The sequence below is a fragment of the Stylophora pistillata genome, chromosome 2, assembly GCF_964205215.1.
Source record: "Stylophora pistillata chromosome 2, jaStyPist1.2, whole genome shotgun sequence".
NCBI classification, from domain to species: Eukaryota; Metazoa; Cnidaria; class Anthozoa; order Scleractinia; family Pocilloporidae; genus Stylophora; species Stylophora pistillata.
The window spans coordinates 28,251,850-28,269,972 of record NC_142520.1 but is presented as its reverse complement, the minus strand read 5'-3'; the positions used below and the strand labels follow the sequence as shown (position 1 = coordinate 28,269,972).

The window sequence follows — 18,123 nt, the reverse complement described above, 5'->3', positions numbered from 1 at the left end:
CAATTTACCTTCCTCTTACGGGAAACTTTGTTCGGGAAGTAGGTATGTTCATGAACGGATATCCAAAGAATATCACAACTTCCCTGGTTAAATTACAAGGGAAGAATTTACTAAATGCATCATACTCAACTTGAATCGATAGAACTTGGGCAAGCTAGTTAGGAAAGTCATATATGCTATTTTTCTTAATTTTTAATTAAAAAATATACATATTAAACATTTCTCCTCAGTCGTGCCCCAATTGCAATTCTGTTTGTTTCATACCATTTCAATTCATGGTTTTGATTAATTTTTCCTCCACAATGATATGGCACAAAGAGTTAAAATAGCCTCGTTGAAATGTAAGCTAGTTTTTCGCAGACTGACTGAACAGAATCTGTCCATTGATCCAATATTGCGAAGGACGTTTCCTTTTTTTTTCTTTTTTTTTTCTTTTTCATAAACATCTCATTGTTTTCATGAAACTAAAACTGAATTTATTAGCCCGGTTACCTTCAGAGAGGAATAATGTAAGTGAAGTTTGCTAAACAACCTTCCACATTTCAATATGAATCAATATTCTAAGCCCACTTGGAAGAGGAGGTATATATTGTGACATTTCCTCCGCCAGGGGTTGAAAATGTTTTAAATGCAAAGTAGATTTTAGCGCATAAAAACAACAGAATGTTGAACAACATCTATTATTCGATAGCATTTGTCATCTAGTTGTCAGTAATGATGGTTAAAGGCGAAGATTTTTATCACGAGAAACTTCCAATAACAAAATGTACTTTATATGGATTGTGTAAGACTCCAATTTTCTTTTCATCTCCATTCATAATCTTTCTGCTATTCTACTAATAAATTGCTGCTTTACACCAAAAAGTTATCAATTATTTATCAATATTTTTCAAGGTGTTAAGGTAAATTCGGAAAGGTATAGAACAATCGAAAACGTTCTAAATAACTATAAATACTTTTTGTATATACCACACAAGAGAATATGACTCATCATGCACGCTGATTGGCTAGCTCAGGAGTGATTAGCCAGTACTATTCCCCTCAAAACAGCTGAAGAGACAAAATCGCGCGTCAAGAGTTCAATTAATTTCAGACCAACTTTTCGGTGTTTCGACGGTTGTAAACTATTTTTTTCGGTTTCTCTGCGGTAAATACTGAAAAAATGAATACTTAAGTGTCGGTGAAAGTAATTTACCACGCTGCTTCGCAGCGTGGTAATTAACCACCAATACTCACCTCCACTTAGGTGAACAATTATTAAGTATCAATCGGATTCAGTGCAAATCTAAAAAAGTATAAAGCGATTCTATGACAGACTGAACACTGCAATTTCTTATCCTGTTTAGTCTATGTGGATAGTTTATTTCTTCCTCTAAAACGTCAAGAATCGCCCATTAGTTTTAATGAGAGAGACTTAAATACTTTGACGAGATTCTGACAGGTCAGATGTGTACTGACCAATCGCAGTAAAGTACAGGACTTTCAAAACCACAAACTAGCTAGCGTTGCTGATCAAGTTTACTCTTCTCAAGAATCATGGAGTTTTCTTTGGAACTTAAAATAGATACATACAGATATTTGTAGCGTTCAAGGCTTTCTAATTTTCGCACTAAATGGTCTACACAAACGGTCTCTTCGAAAGCCGATTTGTAATTATCTATTAGCTTAAACAGTAATGACCACTTACAGTTCTTGTTGATCGGGTTTTAAATTCTTCCTCTCTCAGACTGGTTTTAAGGCTTTCTTTCAAAGTAGTAACCGAAATAACAAGTTCATCGTGACGGAAAGCAACCCACGCGATCCTAGTAGTGCACTTAAGTTTATAATGCCTTTATCGCGAGAGAAACAACAATCTTAAGATCTTCATATTCAGAATGTGAAATAAGTACTAAATACCACATAATTAACATTTCACTTCACTGCTGACTGCTTTGGAGCTTGTTACCACGCTTCAAACGTACAAAATAAAACTTTGTAAATTATTGTCTTCATATCTCTTTGATCTGAAACAAGTCTGAAACGTACAATGTGTAATAATTTATATTAAAAAAGATTTTGGCTAAGTCAATGGAAACGTTTACATCTTCTTTATTTGGTAAACGATTATTGCCACGGCAACTAAATCCTTCCTGTGCTGAATTTGTGTTTTAGCGTGGGGTCCCAGTGGTGGAGTAAACTTACTTCTCAGCTTGTCTCAGATAAGTTCATCACTTCGATTCGTCGATGGCTGTTTGTTCCCGTTCTTAACAGACTTTTGAAGACTGCTTTGTATTTTGGGAGACGCCACGCGTACAAGAACGGATTCAGCAAAGATTTCATGGTAAAGATGTAATAAAAAATTGGAAATAAATACATTTGGTAAGGTTCGTGTTCCTCGCAGGTGGGACATGCACCAATAACTTGGTAGAAAACAAACCAAGGAGTGAGACAGAATAAAAACAAACACAGTGCAACCAACATGGCTTTCGTCATATTTCGTTCTCTTTGGTACGCGTTGATAACCATTTTCCCTGATTCGTCGAGGCTGCTAGCCCCCTTTCGAAGATTTTTTACCATGCAGTAAAGGCGAATGTAAAACATCACGCTGATACCTGACGGCAGCACAGTGTGAACCCCAGATATGATGTTTATCAGCACGATTGAGAAGTCGAGCTCTCTCAAAATCGTGCGATACGACATGTAGACGATGCTACTTATCCAGATAATCAAAATCCAGAAAAATACTCTTCTCTTTGTAATAGTCACGTTGTACTGTAATGGTCTTGCTACAGCCACGTATCGATCGAAGGACAAAGCTACCGCATGTAAGACGGAAGAAACTAAAAACAGAGAACTCACAGCTTCGATGGTGTGAACAGCAACGGAAGAAAATGTTAAAATCCACCAGGCACACAAGGGATCTTGTACCAAACCTACAAAGAAATCAGCCAGCGCTTGACTCGCGATTAGTAGATTAGACGGAGATCTTTGCAAATTCTTATTTGGATCTTTCCACACAGCAAGAAGAACCAACGCGTTTGTAAACGTAGTAGCCAGTGCTGTCAGTGCAACGAACGCTGCCCAGAAATATTTCAGATCAAAGTTTGCTTCTTTCCAAGGTCGTCCAGTTGGATCATAAGAATCACTCTCCATTTGGATTGAATGGAATGATATCACTGTAACATATTTTTAAAAGAAGATTCTTTTAGATGGAAGACGAAGTTGATTTTTGTTAGGTTTCTTTTCCTTTTAATTCTTGCAATTCTTGACTGTTAGTTTAAGAGAGCAAACATCCCATTTAATTCGTCAAACAATGAGGATTCCAAAGCGACAGCTTTATTTAGGATACATTTTGTTCAATCCTCTGAAGCTACGAGTTTCTGTCAATTATCATTCATTATTTGATCGACATGACATGTATCATATTCACTATCTCTATGAATTGAAATAAAATGAGTATCGTTTTTCTGTAAAAGATGATGAGAACTCTTTCTTTATAGATGAGGCTTAGAAGAATAAATTCAAAATCCTTTTAATTTACCGAATTCTATTTTGTATCACTCTCGGTTCATTCGGACCTATTTAGTAACATGCATACACACATTTTTTTAAATTTTTTTGACACAAGCACCCTTTTAAGACTACATGCGCTCTGACGTATAAATAGCAGGTGTGTTTTATTTAGATTCGCTCAATTGTTAACTTCACGAACCGATAATGGAAAAATACTTTAGCTACGCCTGCCACCAATTGACTTGATCTTAACTCCACTATTAAATCTAGTTTTAATGTCGGTTAGAAGGCGATTGAATGTGCTCGAAAAATGATTGCATACTCCTCTTCCGTATAATCTTTAAACATGTCTTCTACATGAAGTAGAACACATAAATATAATTAGTATGTCTGTCCTTGCGATCTAAAAACAATTAACGAAAACATTGGAAATGTTTTATTTAAATAAGTATGCCCACCTTACAAATAAAGGTTGCGAAAGCTATATTTCAATTTCATTTTAATCAGCTGATAGAAAGGAACATCGCTAATTAATTAAAGAGGGTATTTTTTTTACCATATTTAAAAATTAAATAATTTGAAAACAGTGAAAGTTTGGTCCGTGAACAGATTAGTTAGGCTAAAAATGGTTTTAGAGGAAAGTAACGAGTCATAAAAATTGACTAAATGCACCCCACTGATTTATGTTTTCTTATTTCAAATTAAAGGAGGGAGGGAAGGGGTTGGCAGAGAGCAAGAATTTCGTTTTGAGATATATAGAAGTCAATCTATGACTCCCGTGTTAAGAGGTAATGTCTTCACTTACAGATTCCTTCGTCACAGTTCACCCTCAAATTTCATTTGTCTCATGTTATTAAATATTGCCGTCAGGGTGACCTTCATCTTGCGTCTTTAGTTTCCAATGCGATCATAAGAAAAGAGAACACTGCGTAAGCCGTTGTACTTAGTATCGTTTCTTTTACTAACAATTACCATAACAAACTAAATGAATCCAAGATGACTGATGCAGTACGTGTTATGAATTAGAAAGTAATCACTATTTCTTGCCATTGACGGAATATGTATTCCTTATATACAGAGTCTTATGCCACACAAAGCGAGTAGGCAGACTGAGGTATGGATTGAGTCACATTCGATAGTGTTGCATGCAATGGTCAGCTTGAAAGAACCTGAGATCACAGGCAGCCCAAGCTCTCTTTAAGAACTACATAGGGAACACAATTTGCATATCGATTTATAAGGATTTGTATGGGATTTTCTACAAGATATCCATGGAGATAGTTAAAAGTGAATATATTAAATAAAAATGGCTTACCTTATTCTATACGTGTGTTGTTTGCTCCTGGTGTCGTTATTTTACCGATTTAACTCGATTTTAGCAGTTTTTTTTTTTTAATCCTGGTTTTCATTTCTTAAAGAGAGGACAAGGCCAAACACTTCTGTCCGGACAGCCTCCCGAACGAAGTAGAAAATCCCAAGCTAAAATGTAACCACGGCCATAAATCCACCGCCGAATTCAAGGGAAGAGGTGGATCTTTCACTTCGATTCTCTAGCCACATAATCTCAGCCCTGCGGTCGACGTCAGGGGGCTCTTCGTGTTCTCAGTGAAACGCTAAAACGATGGTAAACATCCGCGTCATCTTAACCGCGACACAACGACCGTTGAAATCGGATTGGTAACCTCTTCATGTTGGCAAACCAAGACTAGCGGGGGTACTAGACCCCAACTTGTCAACAAGAAGTTTTTTGGGGTTAACCGTTGGCCGTAAAACGACTTTTTTAATCGCAACGGAAAGAAATCAATCATTAGCCGTATAAGACCCAAAAGTTTAACCGTTAGCCATAAAATTAAAGCCATCACCCTTTTAAGATCCACGTCTAATGAGTGCCTTCTGATTTAATTTTGAAATTATTAGTTTCTATTAATAAACGTGATGAAAATCTCCTAATTTCACATTTCCCATTTGCTTAAAGATTTCCTTCTGTTGTAGTTTGATGTTACTTTTATGGTAAGAAGATTAACAGATAACTTGTTCACACAGTGCTAATGTTAAAATTCAAATTCATGAGTAGATTTGCCTTTTGTAGAGTGGGGGTAAGTGAGAGTGAATTATAAATCTTTAACTCTAAATGTGTTCAAGATTTCCAAGGCTTTATGAAAGTTCGGCGTCGAATGGGATCCATCTGGAGAACTGTGCAAAGGTAAATCCGACCAAGTGGCCCTGTTGAGAAATGAATAAATAAACATCAAATAGAAAGATGAGTAAATGAGTAGGAGGTACAGAACTAATTTAAAAGATAAATGAATTATCAATGAATATGTAGTATGCCTACTCTGTACTGATATTACCACCCATTTTTGCGACATGTTGTGCGGCAGCATACCACAAGTGATTCCTGGGAAGACGTGTTGAGAAGAAGGCTCAAAGGGAGGATAAAGAAAGAATTGGAGGTAACACTACCATGGAAAAATTTACTTTTACCAGAAACGCTTGTGTATTGGAAAAAACAAATGCAGATGCTAAATATGCTATAATAATCAGTGAAAGGTTCCGGCAATTCTGCTTTTTTACAGAAAGACCAACTCTCCTAATTGAAAAGAGCAGAAAAATTAACTTTCTGCTTTTATTTTTCATAGAACAACATGCAAAATTGTTACCTTTTTTGTTAATGCTAGTCGATTAGGTGAAAAGTTAAAAAAAGGTACCTTTTTAGAGAGAAAGAGGCGGGTATTTTAAGCTTTCGAGTGGAAATATTTTAACGTCAATATTGTCCGCTTTTCATCCATTTCTCACTTTTTTAAACAAAACTTTAAAGCGCGAAAAAGGTACCTTTTTTTCAATTTGAAGCGATCTCTTCAAAAGTGCGAAAAAGGTACCTTTTTTGCTGTTTAGAAACGTTCCTATCAAAAGAGCAAAAAAGGTACCTTTTTTGCTTTTTGGAAGCGATGTTCTCATAAGCGCGAAAAAGGTACCTTTAAACGGTGTTTTCAAACTATATTTGAAAGCCGTTGTAAATTCTACTGATTGACAGATGTCAACCGTTTAGCGCCATTTGTTTTGCTTGAATTGACTGACCCACTAGTCAAGAGACAAATATGGCGGAATATATGTTTTGCACAAATAGAACGTACGTTTCTTTCTGAAAAGCCTCTTGTTACTTCTTGTTACTTCTGGAAAGTTTTGTGTGAGAATTCTACTGACATGTTTGTACGTTTTATTGTCTTCAATGAGATTCCAACCGCAAAAAAAGTACCTTTTTTGCTCTTTTGATAGGAACGTTTCTGAACAGCAAAAAAGGTACCTTTTTCGCGCTTTTGAAGAGATCGCTTCAAATTGAAAAAAAGACACCTTTTCCGTGCTTTAAAGTTTTTTTTAATAAAGTGAGAAATGGACGAAAAGCGGACAATATTGACGTTAAAATATTTCCACTCGAAAGCTTAAAATACCCACCTTTTTTCCTCTAAAAAAGTACCTTTTTTAACTTTTCACCTAATCGACTAGCATTAACAAAAAAAGGTAACAATTTTGCATGTTGTTTTATGAAAAATAAATGCAGAAAGTTAATTTTTCTGCTCTTTTCAATTAGGAGAGTTGATCTTTTTGTAAAAAAGCAGAATTGCCGGAACCTTTCACTGATTTATGATCTGAAGGAAGCGTGTCGCCCTCTTAAGTTGTATACGTCTCCATATGCACCCAAGAGAAGTTTATTTGATTGCCTCACGAATCATCAACATGTCAAATCATCCATGAGAACATGGCCTATTAACTTCTTCTTCAGCATAAGAGGAGAGCCTCGGAAGGTTCAAAGAATCAGCTGGCTCAGCTGCTGTTCCAGACATCCGTGTCTCTTGTGGCATGACGGTGAAACAGAACACCAACCAAAGAAAGCACCAATAAAATAAAGAGAAAGAAAGGAAAAACCCGAGCTTCGATCATTTGACTTGAATGGAAAACTCTAGAGAAGACAAAACTGAGAATCTTAAAACAAACTTCAAGAGAATTCTTTGATATACTTGAAAAACTTGCCGTGTCATCGAGTATTCTTACACAATGATTGAAATAAACAACAGAAGTAGCATGAATAAAACATCGTTGTAATTGGGCGTTTGTTTACCTGTTAAATGTGTTGAAAATTTCGAGTCATATTTCTGAAATTCTCGCAAAGGAATGATTCGTTTACTTGAAGTATCGTTTTCTCGGCGTCCGATACGTTTCTTGATTTGCGTTACCAGTAATCTCCAGCCATCTCTCCGCTGCAGTTGACTGGCGATGTTCAGAAATGTGTTCCTCATTACACAATTCTCACTGTAGCATGCTTCTTCTCTCACACTTCTGGATTTCCCTAAATGAACGAAGAAAAGTGACCAAGAAGGCATGCTAAAATACCGTCAAGGCTAAAGCAAATAATAAGCTAGTGATTTCATTTTTATGAGAAATATACAGTTATGTATTGCGGATAAATGAATAAATGAAAGACTGAATGAATTGATGAAAAATTACTGAGAACTAGAGAGATGAATGTAATGTTGTTTTTAATCCTGGCCCGTTTCCCATTGGATATCAAACGCCCCCATTTCAAACGGGCGTCTTTCTTTCTACGTCCAATTAGGAACGATATTGGAGAAAAAGCGAAGCTCAAGCTATGCGGGTAGCTTAGAAACATCACGGAGGAGTAATTTGAATAGAGAAAAAGGGACGAAAACTAGGAAATTTATCCATAACAATGATTTGGGGTTAAGCTATTCGAGATCAAACTGATATTTCCAAGCTCTCTCAATCGGTTAAGGTTCAAAGTTGGATTCATTAGATGAGAAAATTTTTAGTCGTGTAGTTCAAGTGTGTTAGCTGATCTTACCAATTAAAAGGCTCACACAGGCTATTCTTTTGGTATGAATGGCCACATGAATAGAGGATCTCCCAGATGGCATCTTCTGACATGGATCAATACCTAAGCTCATTAGCCTCGAAACCACGTGCGAATGACCTCGATGAGAAGCAATGTACAAAGCAGCATAGCCACGTTCATTAAAGTACATCCTTCTAAACCAACCAATACCTGGCGCCATCTGTCCTATTCGCGATGCCATTACACCTGATTTCATATTAAGAATAAAGGAGCAAACGAAACTTCATAACTACCCGCGAGTCCATATATTACGAGTGCGCGCAAAAATCGCGTTCACGTAGCTGTACACGCATCTACCCGCTATAAAGTGTTTTAGATTAAAGCGATGTCTGAATGGCCTTCGAATAAATCTCGTAAACCGTTTTATCGTCTCAAGTGAACACAGATCGCACAGAATTTGATATGGATCAGGACGAGCAAGAGATCGACACTGATCGAAAGATTGTAGCAGGGTGTACCAAGATTCCACGCTGATGCGGTCAAATATAATTCGAGTTATATAACTGCCTTTTACTCGCATCTAAAATTGCATATTTGCTGAAAAACCACATGGCTCAGATAATAATAAATATTACTTTTTTTTTATTCTGCAAAGTTTCGATGAGTTCTAAATTTTCTATAAATATCACATGAAAGGCCACGTGGTCAAATCACATGGCTAACCTTTTATGTCACCAAAATAAGCGGCTTGAATAAGAGAAGCCCACTCAGGCCACCATTTCACTATAAATATGGAGTTTGGTACTACATGAAAGAAGGAAAGCTTTTTTCTGTCATCCATGTCTAGTTCGTCAAAATAAGTCAAGCGCTGTAATTGCCTTCAAAGAATGAAAAAGAAATGTATAAAATAAAGCAATAATCATAGAAACAAAAATACACTGAAGGAGAACATTCCTGAGCATTGACATTAACCGATTTGGCTGTTTTACATTAATTTTAGCAGTTTGGATGACTGGAAGTTTCTCATTGGTTTAAATAAGCATTATTTTGAAAATTTAGCGTTCTTTTACTAAGGTCCATCGCGAGGTTTACAAATTGAAGATCATTACGTGGAAATATACGCTAGTCACATGTTAAGGTCAAATGGCTCCCGACCTTTAGAAGGAATAAGTAATAGTAATAGTAACAGTAATCAAAGTTTAATGTCTTTACGTGGGGCATGGTTACCCATATTGCCCGAGCCAGAGGTTCATGTATAAAACGCAAAACAACAACCCACCCATTCCACCCCAGGGGAGGACATCCGTCACACAGTAATCTCGTGCGTGGGAAATTAATGTCTCCTACCCCTAACCCTGCAGGGGCCGGGACCTCCATTTATTCGTCACTATCCGAGAAGACTAGGATATCTAAACCATTTCTAGATGTTATAGAAAGGCAGCATACTCTTCTCAATTATTTTAAGACCTTGAGTGTTGGTCCGGCCGGGGCTCGAGCCCTCGACCTCCCGCACATCAGTCCAGCGCTCTATCCATTGAGCTAACCGGGAGGTTAATGTATCGTCAGAATTTTTATCTATTTTATATTTACGATTTCTCAAACAGAGACTTTCAAAAGTTAAAGTCTGTTATAGTTCTGTGCCACGTTACAATTGCTAGAATATCGGTAAAATATCAATAATTATGTTCGGTTGCGAAGTGGCTCACTGCATCTAAAATAACCAGGATTCCAAGCCGATCTTCAAACTTCAGCCTGCGACTCGCTTAATTTTGAAAACTAACGAACAATACTCAACGCATAGATAATACATTAACGGCGTTCGAACGATTTTCGTCACAACGAAGGGCTCTTTTGACTTTAAATCACAAGTGCCTATGATTTGATTTCATGCATGTTTTGATTTTCATTGACAGTTGGAATTGACATTTTTTGCGAGCAATCATTCAATCTTACCGTGGAATTCCACATTGCAACTCAATTTTGTCCTTCAAGGCCAGCACGGTCATTGATGTGACGACATCGCTTACCACGATTTTGTCAATGGATGTAAGAACAATTTGTAGAGGAAAAGGACGGTTCTTGGAGGACGAAACTTGACGAGGCATCTTATTGATTTCATAAAAATCAGAGATTTAATTTTTTTTCTGATTTTGTTTATCTTTGTTTACGTCATAATAACGATTACGCAGGAAACTAGTCAAATGCACGTGCAAGATCTTTCCATTTTTCAAGTATCGCATAACGTGATCGGTCGTATCAACTGTCAATTACTGAATAAGATCGAGTCGCACTGCAGTGAACATTTCATTCGATTGGCTATATATAGAAAAAATCAAAGCTGCCCACAATCTGGTAGTCCACACAAACTCATGGATGGAGGATCCCCAGTTAGGTGGAGACGTTCGCGATCGCTTCTTTCACGAATTATTTAAATATTTTTGTCCCAGAACGCCGAACTACCACTTAAAGCCATCGAACTAATTGTTTTACTTATTGATTCCTTTTTCTTCCGGGATTTTCATTGAATCGGCATGAATTAATTTTCGCTAAGTGACTGACCAAAAGGCTAATGAAGACAATAATTACAATGGACTTTCATCAGTTAAAACAAAACTAGAGAAATGCTATTTAAGCAATTAGACACCAACTGAAATAGGATGTTTGTTGCAAGATGCGCTTATTTCCTTTACAAACTACAAGGAAGGAAATTTTAGGCAATGATGCACAATTAATTTACAATGCCCCCTTCTTTTGGGTAATTTTGATTAGATATCATTTTATTCCGAAATCATTAATATTTATAATTTCAAATATTCGGACTCTGGAATATCCGGATAATTCAGCTCACTGGCCTAAGAAATCGGATGATCAAGACTGTGACGATTTTTCTCATTCATGAACTTTACGCGTTTCATTATGAAACTATTATTATAAAAATGTCTCCAAAGCATTCGCAGAAGACGACTCGTTCGGAATAAAGAGACAAATGAATAAGTAATTGCTTTGAACTTTGTAGATGAAAATCACGATTAGTATATTAATTTTATTGATTCATTTTCACGTTGACCCGCAGATAGCTAAACATGCCTTATCCTTCAGCTATTGTTTCCTATTTGATCTCATTTTTAACCTTCGAATATTAATACTTGTTGCTGTTGCCCCTTGCAACGCTGCACCAAAACAATGTAAAGGCGATAATGTCTCGAAGCTAGGATCTGTCCTCGTTGCTTATGCTTTTAAGTCATTCAAAACAGAAGAGCTGTTGTTGTGCTACAGCGCTTGTAACACGGATCTTTATTGTCAAAGTTCAAATTAAATTCTCGCCACCAAACCTGCGACTTGAATTGAGAATCAAGGAAAATTCAACCCATCAGTTTTCATGAGGAAGCGGTTTATGTTTACTCTGAGAATCCTGACCTTGGTAAGAATTTAAGGCCATCTGATAACATATGAGAAGGGAAGTCGCCAACAATTCCCTTTCATGATTGCTTTTAAAAGTTATCTAACTGGTGCGTGCATATGAATGCAGTTTTCATACCTATTTTTTCAGGGGTAAGGAGAAGAAAGGGGAGGGAGTTGTGAAGTTGTTACATATCAATAACAAGTTCTGGAAGAAATCTAGTTTAACCTTTTTATTGAAATACAAAGATGGTATGTTCGAAGCAAGTTCTCTTGGTGAAACTGTTAGGTCTACACGTCAGGAAATCAATGCCTGACTAATATTACTGCCAAGAGGAAATAATGTGACAGAAAGGAAATTTTCTTTCGGAATGTTTTTATTGTACATGTATTATGAAGGAAAGAAAGGGTCCGGCTTTAGCTACGGTACCAAGCCTGTCATGTAGAAATATCCAGGATAATGGAGAACTGGACTGTAACGGCGTTTATTGGATTCGACCAGCCGGTTCTCTCGCGAGTTTCCAATGATACTGTGACAAGGTAGCGTGTTGGGCGTGAATTTACAGATCGATCAAACAAATCCATTTTGAATAGGAACCGCTATGAAATATTTGTGGGTTCAGTAAATGCACATTAAGCTAAAAAATTGAATTCAGGAGCAAAAGGCTACATCAAATTATTGAAGCTTGAAAAAAATTACCAGGATTGTCCCATGTAATGAGGTAATGAGGGTGACCTACTTGGTTTTTTTGACTCATTTTCAGTTCTTTCCCACGCCTATAAGAGATATTGTGCTGTGTGGGCACCATTTAACGAAACAATGCCAGCAAGAACTAGTAGCGAGTTTGTGGCCCGCATTGAAATAGTCGAAATAAGTAATGATCATTCCGACTATACTTGAAGACAGTCATGCTGTTAGGAAATTGACTCATTTGTTTTGCTTTCTGTCTCAGAATGGACGAGGGTTACTTCACAATGGATCGAACAAACTTACACAAATGGAGTGACGTTGGACTACGGTGAAGATAATGAGCTCTCCATTTCAGGCGAAGTGACGACAAATGAAAACAGTGAAAACTAAATAAATTGGTGGATGAAAGTTCGTCAGAGGGATGTTTATTCCTGAGTTTTGAATTAGTCATTTCAAAGCAGGTCTGCATCTTGGGTGCAAGAATTTTAAATTCCTTTTCATCGGCGCTGAGGAGTATGTAAATTCAGTTTTCACACACAAAAAAAAATAAAGAACGGAAAGTCAATCTAAGACGAATGAGTGCATGAGGTACATATGATTACCAATCAAATGGAAAAATAAATGAATAAAGGCTGATAGTTTCGAAAGAAACTGTTTGGGGCTGCGTCGGTGGGAGTAAGGAAATAATTTGGATATATCAACAAAGTTGAAATGGTAAATTGGCCACCGTAATGATTACAAAAGCTGACGTTTCGAGCGTTAGCCCTTCGTCGGAGCGAATAGAGGAATTGTGGGTTGTGTGTGCTTTTAAAGGCAGAAAATGGAGCTACCTTATTGGTGGGTGCATGGCAACGAGAAAAACATGAATAAATTAGTGGAATGAAAAGCGTTCATTGATCCCTGTGGGATTTAGACTGCCGGTTTGAAAGATGAGCTTTTGTTCAAGATTTTTACGGCTTTCCGTGCCACCTAAGTGCAAGGAAAGACCGCAGATTGCCATATGTTCCTTAGAATGATTAGGTAAATTAAAATGTCTAGCGACTGGTTTAGATGTGTCCTTGTCATTACTTTCCACGTCTCGAAGGTGTTCTCGGAATCGGTCACCTAGTCTTCTTCGCTCCGACGAAGGGCTAACGCTCGAAACGTCAGCTTTTGTAATCATTACGGTGGCCAATTTACCATTTCAACTTTGTTGATATATCCAAAATAGAAAAATAGCTGAAATGAGAGACATGATGAATTTTGAATATAGACGACGTTTTTTTGTCACATCATGAGCTTTGGAGAAAGACACAGTCCCCATCAAGAATCGCACCTCAGACGTTCGGATTCCGCACGCGCTGCGATGCTCTATCATTAAGTCACAAGGGTCCTTCTATTAATAAGTTACAAGGACTTTCATAGTGTATCATATTGAGCTATAAGCTTCACTCGTGAGGTGACAATAAAATGCATTTCCAACATAGGAATATATCAAGTTTTCATTCCGTTGCAATAAATGTATAATCAATTTGAACAGAATTCACAGTACATTATTTAGAACGCCTAACTGCTCCTAAATCTCAACGAATTACTCTGTATACTAATTAAGTTATTTTTCTCGCGATTATTCTTGAAATTGTACGCACTTATAGCTGGCTTAGAGACTTATCATAACAGCCATTCACCAGTTGATTAAACTAACGAGATGGAGAGCACGCTATCAAAGTAATTAGACGTCATTAATTATTGTACGAACAAACAAACAAACAAGCACTTTATTTACCGAGGGTAAATTACATTATTACCGGTTACCCGGTAGTTTACATAATGACAAATGACAAATCCTACTAAATATAAAATACCTAATAAGAAATTCATAGTACTAAAAATTGTACTTAAAACGTCCTACTGATCTTAAAATGCTCTATCGAGGTATTTTCTTTTAATAAAATTTTTCAGTAACATTATCTTAAGATTTGAGTGGGAAGTTATGTTTGTAAAAGAGTTACCTACTGGGTAAGAGGTACCTACTGAGTAACCTACATGCACTTGAGTGGAAAGCTCTGAGCCCTGAGTTTCTTTTACAAGATGGTGTTAGAACATCATCACAGATAGCAGATTTAGTACAATAACCATGTGTAGATTTGACATATTTAATAATATGAACTAAAATATTCAGGATAATGACCTTGGCTAACTTTATGTAGCATACAAAGTTTTCTAACGCGTACATTGTCATTTATAAGTAACCAGCCTAATTTATTAAAAAGTTCAACGGAACTATCGTTGATGGTGTGGCGTCCAAAATTAATCTTCCGCATCGTTTTTGTACTTGTAAGAACCTTTGGAGGTTTTCAACCGAACAATTACCCCAAACAGTACAACAGTACTCAAGAATTGGCTTAATGAGAGCATTATATAACATTTTTCTACATTCAGTAGTTAAATAAACTTTTGCCCTCTTGAGGAGAAATATCCTAGAGTTCAACTTTTTTTATAAGATAATCAATGCGTAGGTCCCAGGAAAGATAGGGATCAACCACAACACCGAGAAGTTTTTCTCCAGCTGATTCCTCAAGTCTTACATTGTCCAAGAAAAGCTCCAACGTAGTTATTTCATTGTGATAAAGTTTTTTCGCAGTACCAATAAGTAAGTACTTAGTCTTTTTACTATTAGGTTGCAGTTCATTAAGTTTAAGCCAGCTATTCGCTTTACTTAGAGTCACATTTAGAGTTTGTTGTATCTCATTACGATCGACACCACTTAACCAAATAGTTGTGTTGTCGGCATAGATGTCCACTTCAGTTTCACTTAGCAAAAGAGGTAGATCGTTCATATAAACAGAAAAGAGGAGAGGGCCTAAAATTGAGCCCTGTGGAACTCCTCTGTATAAGGGCTGATAGTTTCTAAAGAAACTGTTTGGGCTACGTCGGTGGGGGTAACGAAATAATTTGGATGTATCAACAAAGTTGAAATGGTAAATTGGCCACCGTAACGATTACAAAAGCTGACGTTTCGAGCGTTAGCCCTTCGTCATTCGCTCCGACGAAAGTTCGCAGCGTATAAATCTGCAATATTACCTGGTATTTCCGTATGAAAACGAAGCCAAGAGAGAACAATTAAGTTAAGGATCTTCGAGGAGTAGATTTTCTAATATTTTCTTCGTTAGGTTTTTGCAAATGCGCGGCTTTTTCGTTTACGAAATAAAACGAATGCTATCTGCCCACAGCTTGATGACTAATCGCTGTCTTTAAGTTCGTAGGCAACCGTCCTTTATCTTTACATCAATTTTTCTTTCTTGGGTCTTCACTGTCACAACCGCGGCATTAATGGTGTAATGGTGCATGAAAAGAGAGATTATCTTTAAAACTCCTGGAATTTCAAGATAGTCACTTAAAACTCGTATCGTTCATCTTCTTCGGCAAGAATTCCGCACAGCCTTCGACTTCTTAATCTATACAGCTCTTGGATAAAAAAAACAATGTCGAAAATAATACGTTACTGGTACCACGGCTATCTTTAAGAATATTACAGGGCTGTGCTGAAATCTCAGTTTTTCCTTTTTTAAGTCACTTTTGGATAATAACAATTTTCCTTGTTTATGATTGACATTTATTTGATTGATCTCGTATCCTTTTTTTATGGATGAATGTCTCAAAAGCATTCGTAGTGGACGATCGACTGGTTCAGCATAGTTGTATTATAGTGGAAGAATACATAGGTAAGTAAGCAAGTAGTTCACGTATTGGATATGAAAATCGGTTTTAGTGTGTACAATATAATTACAAGTAAAACCAGTTTATAACAACTGTTAATTCTAATTATCACTCGCATCATAATCAAAGTCAGCCAGGCTGTTAGTAAATTGATGTGTTATTTTCTTTCTGTCAAAGTAAGGACGAAAGTAACTCCATAGTTGCAATAGATCAAGCAAACCTACAAAGCTGGAGCAACGCTGACCTAAGGTAAACAACCTGGGGGTCATACTCTGATTAAGGGCTACTGGACTGCGATAAAGTTAATTCAAGAATTCGGTGGAAGGTTTGCCTGTTGGAGCATACTCTGAATATAACACGTAACTAAGCATTTGACTCATCGAGTTACTCAAGTGGTTAAAGGCACATACAAAGGTTATGGAACTCAAGGGAAGTTGACTGCGATTTTGAATTTTCTAGGAAAGGTCAAATTTTCGTTGGCAACAAACCAACAGGCTTACATCTCTTCGATCCCTTTCAAGGTGATTACAAATCAGTACTTCATGGGCAAGAACTGCCAGTGAAGTCTGACTTTATTTGTTTGTTTTTTCGTCTTAGATACGCCGCCGTTTCTTTGCCATTTTTTTCGGTTGAATATAAACTTAAATGGTTAATGCTATCGGTTTAAGGAAACGACTGTTTCTTGTGATTTCTACTTCTAGTTCTTACTATGAATAGTGACGAGCGAAAACGCTATCCTTATACCTAAAGACAAGAAGTCCATCACTTATTTGATCAATTTCTTGCCTACAGCAGAACTGTTCATTGGAGTTTGCTCTCATCCCTAAGTCACCATATGGGCTGATCATAACTACTCAGTTTGTCACTGCTAAATTTGGTGCACAATCTAAACTACTATTTGAAAACAGTTACACGGGTGTAACTAATAAAATGTTTGCTCCTCCTAAAAAATCCTTTGTACCCTAAGAAATTACTGTTAGTTATAAAATAAACAAAGAAAGAAAAACAGCTCTATACAGTGTTGACGATATTGATACAAGTAACTGAAGCAACTTAGCAGACACCGTGGACAGGTACATTAAAAAAAAAATGACTTCATCTTAGCTCAAATAACAGTGTACGTAAGTGGCTAATATCTTAAAAAAACACAAGTGCCATGAAAACTAAAAACTATCCTATGAGCAGTTCTTTCTTCTGATAACTCAGTCTCTACTTTCGAGAAATGATTTCCGTGAACGGTCCTAAACTTCGAAGGCAGAGCCGAATAGAAAGTTTCTTGTGCTACTCATATCAAATAGACGTAACTTTTATGGTTTTTACAATCATTCAGAAGTGAGTTTCCTCTCCTGAAAAATATTTCTTTAAAAGCTGCCTGTATCTGTTTGTCAATTCTTCTGCGTTTTCCAGGATCTAAACGGCTTTCTGTCTGCAAAAGGGTCGTAGCATCGGGTTGCTGATCATCTGATTCAAGAGTAATATCCATCGCGCCGCTGTCCTGTATGGCGCCCATAACAGTGGGTACACTATTGTCATCGCCTGTATTCAACTGGTTATTGACGATATCAGCTCCAGCTAAATCCTGGAGTTCTCCTTGTAAATCGCTAAGGGGCAGCAATAAAGCCAGAAAGCAGGAAAACGAACAATGAGGGTTTTTAAGCCACTCCTGGAGGTAGCCAAAGAGGAACACGCTGTACTGGACTAAATAAGAAAAATATTTACTTGTAAGTTTTCATCGAGTTCGGTGGTCAATCTCGATTTGAGGGTTAGAGGATTACAAGGTATAAATAGGATACAATTACTATGAAGTGATCATCCACGTGATCTTTAGCCTGTCCCAAGAGTTTGATAAGTGAGTAGAAAAGGCAAGGAAAGTAAAGAAGGTTTTGCCCTGTTTGCAATTCAACCGTAAAATTCCTTTTTTGGCAATCGTATAGAGATTATCATGTTCATCGAATGAGTGGAAATTCCCTGTATATGGAGCTTATTTGTTGAT

The 18,123-nt window shown here is 36.9% G+C and overlaps 2 protein-coding genes across 2 annotated transcripts; both read right to left on the bottom strand.

Moving 5' to 3' along the window:
* Window positions 1-755: 755 nt before the first annotated feature.
* LOC111344994 (adenosine receptor A2a-like) lies at window positions 756-3,232 on the bottom strand. Its single transcript, XM_022952251.2, has one exon. The coding sequence runs from the start codon at window positions 3,130-3,132 to the stop codon at window positions 2,185-2,187; it is 948 nt and encodes a 315-aa protein (XP_022807986.2). The 5' UTR covers window positions 3,133-3,232; the 3' UTR covers window positions 756-2,184.
* Window positions 3,233-5,346: 2,114 nt separating this feature from the next.
* LOC111345002 (uncharacterized) lies at window positions 5,347-10,498 on the bottom strand. The gene is made up of 5 exons (XM_022952259.2): window positions 10,295-10,498; window positions 9,065-9,219; window positions 8,351-8,587; window positions 7,610-7,837; window positions 5,347-5,715 (listed from the first exon to the last, which is right to left on the bottom strand). Exons 1-5 carry the CDS (start codon window positions 10,444-10,446, stop codon window positions 5,630-5,632), a joined length of 858 nt encoding a protein of 285 aa, XP_022807994.2. The 5' UTR covers window positions 10,447-10,498; the 3' UTR covers window positions 5,347-5,629.
* Between the last annotated feature and the right edge of the window lie 7,625 nt (window positions 10,499-18,123).

Bases quoted from the DNA above. Each gene is read 5' to 3' on its own strand.
- LOC111344994 (XM_022952251.2), bottom strand. From the start codon at position 3,132: ATGGAGAGTGATTCTTATGATCCAACTGGACGACCTTGGAAAGAAGCA.
- LOC111345002 (XM_022952259.2), bottom strand. From the start codon at position 10,446: ATGCCTCGTCAAGTTTCGTCCTCCAAGAACCGTCCTTTTCCTCTACAA. The intron at 8,588-9,064 runs GTTAGCCATGTG...ATATGAAATCAG, and splicing joins TTATTTTGGTGACATAAAAG to GTGTAATGGCATCGCGAATA. The intron at 5,716-7,609 runs GTAAACAAACGC...ATTTCTCAACAG, and splicing joins ATTTTCAACACATTTAACAG to GGCCACTTGGTCGGATTTAC.